Below are 9754 nucleotides of genomic sequence, written 5' to 3'. Positions count from 1 at the left end.
GAGAGGTGGGGGAGTCTCCCCCTCTGGAGCCATCCCAAACCCGCCTGGACGCCGTCCTGTGCCACTGCTGGAGGTGCCCCTGCTCTGGTGGGGGGTGGCACTGGGGGAGCTCCAGAGGGCCCATCCAGCCCCCACCAGTCTGGGATTCTGTGAAAAAGTGGACTTGGCTGTGGGACCTAACCCAAGCCACCCTTTAGGTGAGCTGCCCACTCTGCCTTCATCTCCACCAGCCTCCCAGTGCTGGCATGGCCAGTGGTGGGTTTGTCACACCAGCAGTAGGGTAGCAGCTCGGTGCGGCCGTTGGAAGACATTCACCCAACAGTCACACACAGGGACACTCATCCCCAGGCCACGTCACCTTGCCCTGGACTTGGGCACATGTCCCTTGTTACCACCTCCATCCTTCGCTTTAAGCCCCACTTATAAGTTCTGTTTTGCTTGAGGTTGCAGATCTCCTGGGATGAGGGAGTTGGGGCAATGGGGCCCCAGTCTTGCTCCCCCATCATTCCTACAGCAATTAATAGTGCTAATCAGCAATGTGCTCCTACCAAGAGCATCCACTCCTCCCTTCCAACACACAGAGGTCTCCCTGCCACCCCAAGCCCCAGAGGAAGCAGGAAGCAAAGCCCTGGAGCATCATTAACCCTTGAGCTGCCCACGTTGCTCATAGGTTGAGAAAAATTCCTGGAAAAAATAGTTGACATCCAAGTTTGAGGCTCTATTCTCTGAAGGTTTCATGATCATGAAACAACCATCATCTCCTCACTACATACATGTGTGCGGCAGTTAAAAACTTGTCTGGCTCATCTCTTTCCTCTCCTAGGATTTCTGCCAATAAATCACTGTCATCTGGTCTAAGGCAAACAAACAAGGCTGCTTTAAGCCATAAACATTTATTGATGACAAAAGGCTCGAGGCAACAAGGCATAACTTCCATAATTGCAACAGTTTCCTCTGGATCTCAGTCAGGGGCAAACTCTTCGGAAATTATTGAGCGCACCACAGTCCTTTGGGATGCTGCTAGGAAAAGCCCTTCCCTTAAAACCCGGAGGAGGATTAAGCCCTCACCCCTCATCAGCCGCCACACAGCAGCAGACATTAACCCTTGAGCTCCGGGCAGCTTTGGTCCGCATCGAGATGGCTCAAAGGATTTCTCTGGGGGCTACAGCCTGGTGGCCCCAGGCACTGTGTGGCCTCCTGGCCCTGTTTACTCCTCCGCTGCTTCCCCGTAATCCTATCAAAGCCAATTAAGCTGTGCCAGACGAGCAGGCAGAGAGCAGCCGGAGGGGCAGATCACCTCCTCCCGACGAAGTCCCCTCAGCTCCCGCCTTCCCGAGGTCCCCAGCGAGGTTTGGTCCAGGATCGGGGATCCAGCAAGAGCATCACCTCCTGCTTGGCACCAGCCACCACCAGCCCCACACATGTTCCCTGGAGGGGTTTGCACACAGGCGCTGCACCAAGCCCCAAATTTGTCAAGCAGCAACAGAGGTGGTCCAGTTCACGTCCCAAAACCAGGAGGTGTGAGCACAAGGGCACAGGCAGGGGAATAAAAGCCCAGAGGAAGGGACATCTCTGCCACGTCCCACCCGGCCAGCGCCGGGAGCTCGCTGCGTGAGGTGCAGCATCAAACCTGCTCCTCCGGGCTGCGGTTTTGCTGTCTAACGCAAGACGCCCCAGTCCTCCCTCTGCAAGTTTCTCTCTGCTTTTTCATCCAGCTCTTCTGCTGCGTCTGGTCTCAACAAATTCAATTTTATTCCTAACGGCCATTTAAGAAATCCCCCTGTGCAATGATCTACAGGCTGACCTGTAACATCAAATGCGGTTTCTACAAAGACGCAGAGAAAGCATCACTCTTTTCCTCCTTTAATGGCCTTCTCAGGGCAGATTTCCAAGAAGAGGGGACACACAGCTTCCCTCTTCCCACAGCCAGACCTGCGCCACGAGGGGAACCCCCCCACCATCCCTCCCCCAGGGGGACACGGGCTGCAGAAAACATCTCAGGACCTTCACCCTGACCCTCAGCTATTCCCAGGCGTGGGGACACCAGACAGGCACAGCCAGACGGGGGATCTCAGCACCCTGCCTCCACCTTGAAAGCTTGCCTCCTTCTTGCTGAACCCCATCGCCTCCCGAGCGACCTTTTGGGGTTGTCCTTCTCCCACCAAACCCCCTCCTTGTCCCCCGTTAGCACCAGGCAGTTGGGCAGAGCCGTAGGGCATCCAGCCCGGCTGCTGCCGAGAGTGGGACCTCACCCGCTGTCCCCTCCCTCCCGCTTGAATGGGAACGCTGCCTCCATTGATAAATCTGGGACAAATCTGCCATTCTTTAGTTTGGAGGATCAGAAACCTTTCAGCACAAGCGCTGTTGCAATAATACCTTAATGCACTGTAAATGTATCGTCTCTCCTCCCACAGCGGAGGGAACGCGCAAAGCCCCAACAGCTCCATCAAAGCAGCGCAGTATTAACCCACTGGCGAGGTTCCTCATGTCATCGCGGAAACGTGAGCTCTGCCTCTGCCGCTCATCACCGTAACATGGACAAACGTTACAGATGAAGGCTCAAGGTTGTCACTCGGGTCACTAATCACTGCCTGAAACCTTTGCAGACAGGACTGCAGAGGACTGTTGGCATCAGAGAGGCAGTTCAGCATCAACCCAACTTTTCAAGGTTAACTTGGACCAATCCATACGTTATACAGCTGAAACAGATGAACGGATGCTCTAACCCTGCTTTGCTTAGCTTGGGTCAGCCAGGTTCAGCTGCTTGCCCTCCCTGTAGCCTTCAACTGGTTCTTCCCCACCAGATTTGAGACCCCACCTGGAGTACCACCTCCAGCTCTGGAGCCCCCAACATAGGAAAGACATGGACCTGTTGGAGTGGGGCCAGAGGAGGGCACGGAGATGCTGGGAGGGCTGGAGCCCCTCTGCTGGGAGGACAGGCTGGGAGAGTTGGGGGGGTTCAGCCTGGAGAGGAGAAGGCGAAAAAGGGGAGACCTCAGAGCCCCTTCCAGTGCCTAAAGGGGCTCCAGGAGAGCTGGGGAGGGACTCTGGATCAGGGAGGGGAGCGATGGGATGAGGGGGAATGGTTTGACACTGGAACAGGGGAGATTGAGATGGGTTATTGGGAAGAAATTGTTGCCTGTGAGGGTGGTGATCCCCTGGGGCAGGTTGCCCCGAGAAGCTGTGGCTGCCCCATCCCTGGAGGTGTTCAAGGCCAGGTTGGACGGGGCTTGGAGCAACCCGGGCTGGTGGGACGTGTCCCTGCCCAGGGCAGGGGGTGGCACTGAATGAGCGTCAAGGTCCCTTCCAACGTAAATCATTCTATGATTATCCCTGATTTAATTATGACTGTTTGCTCAGCAACTGGGGAATAAGTTGATCAATGCTCCAGACTGACCAGTGCTGCCATCCTCACCTTGCAGAGACAGGAGGTGGGAGCATCCCCACAGTCCCCGAGGCTCACAGCCTTCCAGGAGAGCCGTGCTGTTATCCCAGCACGCACCGAGACGGAGTCACCGACCCCACTCCCAGAAATCAGGCATCCCATCTCATCTCCTCGTCAAGCCACGAAAGCATCCGATGAGGGTTACACCTCTGGGGTAACATCTAGAGTAAGACAAATTCTCCACCGATGCCACCCAGGGAGGCAGCAGGAGGGGTGGGAACTGAATCTCGATTTCCCAGGATGAATTTAGCGCTGTAACTCTGGAGCGCACAGTCCCTATTCCTGTCCTCGTCTTAGTCAGACTCCGGGTGTAACTCAGCCGCGGAGCGAATCCTTCAATCTCTCTGTGCCTCAGTTTCTCATCTGTACATTAAGAGAATATTTCTCGCCTCCCACCTAGAGTCTATTTAAATCCTACACCAGAAGCCTTTCGCTGCGCTCACGGTTGCAGAAAATGAGAAAGATACTGAATTTTGGAAGAGGGAGGAAAATTCGATGCTGTCTGAATACTGCGGCTTGCTTAGCCCTCAGCTCGGGGGAAGAGCATCGCTGTGAGCTCCAGAGGGATAACTGATGCCTCTCTAACAGGGTATTCACACCAAGCACAACAGGACCCCAAACACCCCGGGATCCTCTCCGACTGCTGCAGTCCAGCTACCGAAAGCAGCACATCTTTAGAGAACAGTCATTACTGTTAATAGATGGGGGGAAATGAAAATTGAACCGCTAACCCAAAATAACTGAGCACGGACAGGAGCTATTTTTCATATTTTTTTCCACGATGCTGTGGATCTCTGTTACTTGGCTGGCAAAGAACAAGATTCGGTGGCTAAAAAAGATCAGCCAAGTTTCTCTGCATCGCTCGGTTGTTTCATTCGGTGACTCCCGTCAGCTTTAACGGAGCTAAATCCCATCCAACCCTTTGAGGATCTAGGGGTTACAACTCAGGATATAGTTAGACCTATTTTAATATCCTAAAAATGTGATTAACTGGGTGGGATTATGGTGGCCAAACAATGTTAATGCAAATTCCGCTGTAATGGGGATCATGTTCCAAGGCCTCCACAATGACAGCAAAATGATACCCAGCGACTTCTTACGCAGCTCCTGTTGCACGCCATTATTCGGTCATTAAGATATAAGATTACATTGACAAAGCAATTTAACCACAAATCCAGGGAGACAACAGGACAACGTTACTGTGTTTTCATTACGAAGGTAAAAATGTCCACAGGAGTGGAAGACGACCTGAATTTCAGCGAGAGAGAGGAGAAAAGCCAGGGGACTCCGCGGGGACTCGAGGTGATGCCGGGAGAGCATCGGTGCCGAGTCAGACCCGGCCTCACAGCGCAAAGAGGCGAAACCCCCAGTTTCTGGCAGCAAAAAGCATCGCGTGGGTGAGGAGTGACGGCTCGCCCCCTGAATAATTTATTGCATGGATCTCACTCCTGGTTGGGGTTGGTGACAGTCCCCCAGCGAGGCGGCACGAGGCAAGGCGCAGCCTTCGCAGCCTCCTTGAGCCGAGCGAACCGCAGTGCCATCCCACGGCAGCAAAAAACCCCTTGATATCAACCCCTACAGCCAAACCCCGCAAGTGCTCTCCGTCTAAAGGAAGGGGGTTGGAGCAGTTTGCCCTAAAATACAGGATCGGTCTCTTCACAATAGTCTTTTAAGATGAATCTTCAGAGGATGCTCAAGATACTCAGGGTGCATCGGTGCCTAACTCCCTTCACCTGCACAGAGAAGTCTGGTTTTACGTAATATGATTTTGCTTTTGCATAGAAAATACTGGAGAATCTATAAGTCCCCACTGTGCCACAAAGCATCCCTTGTACAGACTAAAACGTGTATTTTTAGAACGTGCACTCTTCACCTTTTTCCCACTCTTTAGTCAGTCATATTCAGAAAACCAAATTGCCTCAGCAAAATGAAGAGATTTTTTCCTGCTCTGGGTAGCTGGGATGGAGCCTGCCTCAGCCCTCCTCTGCCCTGGCACCAGGCACCGGGGGCTCCCGGCAATTAGATCAGTGGGAGCTGCGCAAGGACGAGATTTATCGAGGGCACAGAGCTGTCTCACCCGAGCACAGGATCCCTATGACAGCCGCTGTGCCGTCTGGAAAGCAGGCAAGGACTTTCAAACTGTGTTTTATCTCTTGGATTTCTCCGCCTTTCCCCAATCCTCCCAATTTTTCCGTGACTTTTCATTTGCTAGTTGAGTGAACATCGTGTTAGAGAGGAGAGAGATGAAATCTGAGCTTGCAGGAGTTTGATCGACACAACCCAGGAGCAAATACCGAGGGACGAGGCATCGGCATCACGTTGTATTCAAATGGGACACGACTTCCATCGGCATCGTTGGGGAAGAGCCACCATTTAGCAAATTTGGTGTCAGTAAGGAGCCAGCAAGAGGAACGCATGCCTCAATACATTCAGCCTGGGGACAAACCAGCCCTTGGAGAACCACGCTTGTCCCCCAGAGCATCCCAGTCCCCTAAGGCCAAGCAGCACTGGGGGAGCCCGACCCAGCTCTGGGTACCCACAGCCCCCATGCGACTCTGCTAACCCCAAAAGCCAAAACGAGGAAGCTCTCTGGTTTCCACCGAAATCGCACATCAGATTTCGCCAGAAATGAAACTGCTGGTGGTCAAAATGAGGAAGCCGATGGGTAGGGGAGAGCTGAAAGAGGATGAAAAACCCTTTCGTAGCTCATCGCTTTACGCCTTCTAACAAACACAGGAGCAAACTCACTATGGTATAATTATTCTGAAGCCATCAAAGTTCCATTAGAGTTTAATAAAGTCATGGAAAGAAACAGGGTGACTGCTGCCCAGCTGCAAGGAGAGAGGCAGGTTACGAAGACAAGGACGCTCCAGCGAGCTGCATCCCCCAGCGACACGGTCCTCGGGCTTTCGGTCGCAAAGGAAACGGCTGAATAGAAAATGAAAACTTGCACAGGTCACCGGGCAAAACGCATTACTGCAGCCCTGGCTTCCTGGCGTAAGTTAATTAGTTAATGTTCGTATAGTGCTTTGAAACAAAAGTGCTAATATTGTCATCATTCACTTCCGAGCTGGCAATCCAGGGGAAATTCTCTTCTGCCTGAGGGCCCTTCTGCCAGTCCTCCCCGTCTTCACGGCCGGTTTGATCCACGATCAGCAGCGCTGGGAACCGGTTTGTCATAAAAAGCCCTCCCTTTTTATGGTTATTCTAAGGTTATTCTAAGGGGGATGTTTTCTGCAGGGGAGAGGCATTTCATAGAATCGCGGAATCATAGAATCGTTTAGGTTGGAAGAGACCTTTAGAATCATCAAGTCCAACCGTTAACCCAACACTGCTGAGTTCCCGCTAAACCATATCCCTCAGCACCACATCCACCCGTCTTTTAAATAAATCTGCAGAGGGCTCGCAGTTTTCAAACACATGCAGTCAGTCTGGGTTTCGCTGTTAACATCTGGACGCTGGTAGATGTGCATTTCGCTGCAACATCTGGACGCCGGGAGATCTGCAAAGCCTGCAGGTGAAGCTGGAGCTCCTTAGCGCTTCCCAGCCATCAGGCGAAAGGTTTTCCTTCTCACTGGGAAACCCAAACTGGCAAACAAAATTTGGAGCAAAGGAATTTGTGCGGCATGACGGGGAGTCTGCAGGAGAGCCCAAAGACCTGAGCTCTGCAGCTCAGCCCTGTGATTTCATTTTAAGCAGATTTCCTGCTTTTTAGCTACAGCACTTCTTCTCTGGGATCCCCCTCCTCGCACAGTGCCTTTCTGAGAAACCTGCTCAGAAATCCCGTCGTAGCACGGGCTGTTGGCAAGGCATTTGCACAGAAAACAGGGTGCAGGGTGGCAGATGAGTCATTTTTTGGTCTCCTTAACCCCTCCGGTCGGGACCAGGCGGTGCCATGCCGGGCAGTGGGTGACACAGTCCTGCCGGGCGGTCACCCATGGGTGCCCCTGGGGCTGTGCTGGTTTTGCTGACCACCGCTCTTTTTGGCAAAAGCTGGTAATAACGAACACGATGTGCCAACAACACAAGATTCCCCCAAATGACTTTTCTTACGCAACCTCCAAAGCGAAAGTAAAAGCCACCACGTTCCTCTTCCCCATTTCTCTAAGCCCAAAATGACAATATAACCAATTTGGGGATGTTTTCTTTGGAAGGGGGAGAGCTTCCTGGAGCCTGGTTTGTTGTTTTGGGGGTTTTTGTCTTTGATGTATTAGGAAAAACAGGTCCTCGCTCAGCTTGGGGACACGGGGAAGGCTGATCCGCTCTGTCACCTGTGACAGTAACCCCAGCAACAGCTCGGCTGCCGGCAGAGGCAGGAGAGGATGCTGACTCACTCCCTGCTTCGCTTTCGCAGCTCACCCTTCATAAAAAGCAGTGCTGGAAGAGCTTTGCTATTCTTTTCCTCTAACCTTCCCCTGGAAAAAAAAAAAAAAAAAATTAATAATAATAACTGAGAAACCTCAATTATAAATGAACGCGTGGGAAAAAAGTATCAGTGAATATCAAGGAAAAGTTTAATTCCGCGAAGGAACTCATTTGGGCTCAAAAGGCAGAGCCCACCATTAACTCGCCGAAGTCATTACAAACAGAAACGACTCCCGTGATGGAAGGTTTAGCTGCAAACATAAATCACTGTAAGAATAAATTATTAACAGCCTGGAGAGAGCAAGAAAGGGGAGGAAACTTGAGAAGACCTTCTTAAAAGGAGAATTCTCCCCGAAATGACTGAGAGTCTCTTCTCTCCTTTCCTTTGCCCTTATTTCTTTGCTGCTCGCTTTCTTTTTTAATGCAAATCTCGTGCTTTCTCAGCTGCTTTGTTCCCCTTCTTCTCTTGGGGAAGCACAAAATGAGATCCAGAACAGCCGGGAGAGAGGAAATCAGTGGACTTTGCCTTTTCCTCACAGCTTTTCCTCCTGGTAAAGTCATTTTGGCTGGAGAGCGATGGGAACACGGTGCAGGCAGAGCACAGAGATGCTGGTGGCAGCGGGACCCAAGGGCATCCCGGGGAGGGGGCTGAGACATCACTGCGGTCCCCACCAGGGCCCAACTCTGCCGCTGCCCCCTTGGGAGCAAAGCTATGTGACACCCCTCCTAATTAACGGTGAATTTGGCAATGTTTTTTTGAATTGCCAGGATTTATTTCTGCTTTTGAGTCACCTGTTCGGTCCATCCCGAGGAGTATATCTAGGTACACCCCACACACCGTAAAGCTGCCTGGACGGTGGGGATGGTTGGGATGGGTTCCCTCTCCTGCTAACCCCAACTCCTGCCACCCAGCACCAACAGAAGACCCTCGGTCCAAGGGCAAGTTTCCAGCCCTCGTGCAGAGCAGAGCCAGCAAAAACCCAGCACAAGTCATTATCATCATCATCATCATCATCATCATCATCATCATCATCATCTTCCAAAAACCTCATGAAGTGTCTGATGATTTCAGGGAGGGGAAAGAGCAGAGGGTGGTATCTGACTCATGGATGGGAAACACACGAGGGTGGCAGAGCCTCTGAAGAGCAAAACCAACCCCAACCATGCCTCCTTGCTCATCACAAGTCAAAATCTAACAGGGAAATCCTGCTAAACCCTCCGATTTCTGCAACATGTACAACCACGTTCGGCACTTCAGGAACCCAACGATGGATAACGTGGGGCTGAGGATACAGCGGGGTATCGAAGAAGCTCTGCCGGCCATATAGACCCTACACACACCCTACACACACCTTTCTGCCCACCTCAGCCACGCTCAGGTGACAGCCATCACCTATAGATAAGCCACCCCAGGAGCCCCTATGCCATACCATATGGGTCCCTGGGTACCCAGCAAGCAGCATCCATGCCGTGGAGATGCCACCAGTAGGTCCAGCCTCCTCTTCCTGCTCCTCGGATGGGAAATTGCTGAGAAAAAGCGGTTTTCACCCCACGGCCTCTGCGAAGGGGTTTCAGGCTGTACCTGCCTGTGCTTATTGTCTGCCGCCCGCCGCACACGGGAGCTTTTAATAGCTCCATTATGGGCAGCAAAGACGGCACGAGGCATCTCGGCAAAGCTGAATTGGAAATGCTTTTTAATGAGGATGATTCACGGTGGCTCCCAGCCCCAGTGTCAGCCGCGGCACTGCCGACGGGGCGCTGCCTTGTGCTGACATTTCAGCCCGAGGGAGCTCGGAAGAAAAGCTCACGGCTATCAGTGACTCCCGGCTTCTTGCAGCATGGAGGAGAGAGCGAGGTTTGGACCTGCGGCTCTTCTCTCCTCATCTGAATCTCCGAAGCAAAGAGGTAAATACATTTTTTTGAGCTCCAGAGTTTGCAGGAATG

The 9754-nt window shown here is 52.3% G+C and overlaps 1 protein-coding gene across 1 annotated transcript in view; it reads right to left on the bottom strand.

Annotated features, from left to right (window-relative positions):
- Positions 1-9476, bottom strand: part of KCNA3 (potassium voltage-gated channel, shaker-related subfamily, member 3) — a 13250-nt gene extending 3774 nt beyond the window's left edge. The window contains 1 exon segment of the mRNA XM_009891749.1: positions 9393-9476. Coding sequence (XP_009890051.1) covers positions 9393-9476 — 84 coding nt within the window.
- Between the last annotated feature and the right edge of the window lie 278 nt (positions 9477-9754).

Source organism: Charadrius vociferus, unplaced genomic scaffold (genome assembly GCF_000708025.1).
Source record: "Charadrius vociferus isolate BGI_N301 unplaced genomic scaffold, ASM70802v2 scaffold819, whole genome shotgun sequence".
Classification (NCBI taxonomy): domain Eukaryota; kingdom Metazoa; phylum Chordata; class Aves; order Charadriiformes; family Charadriidae; genus Charadrius; species Charadrius vociferus.
Note: the sequence above shows the minus strand (reverse complement) of the source record. Positions and strands in the feature narration are given on the sequence as shown.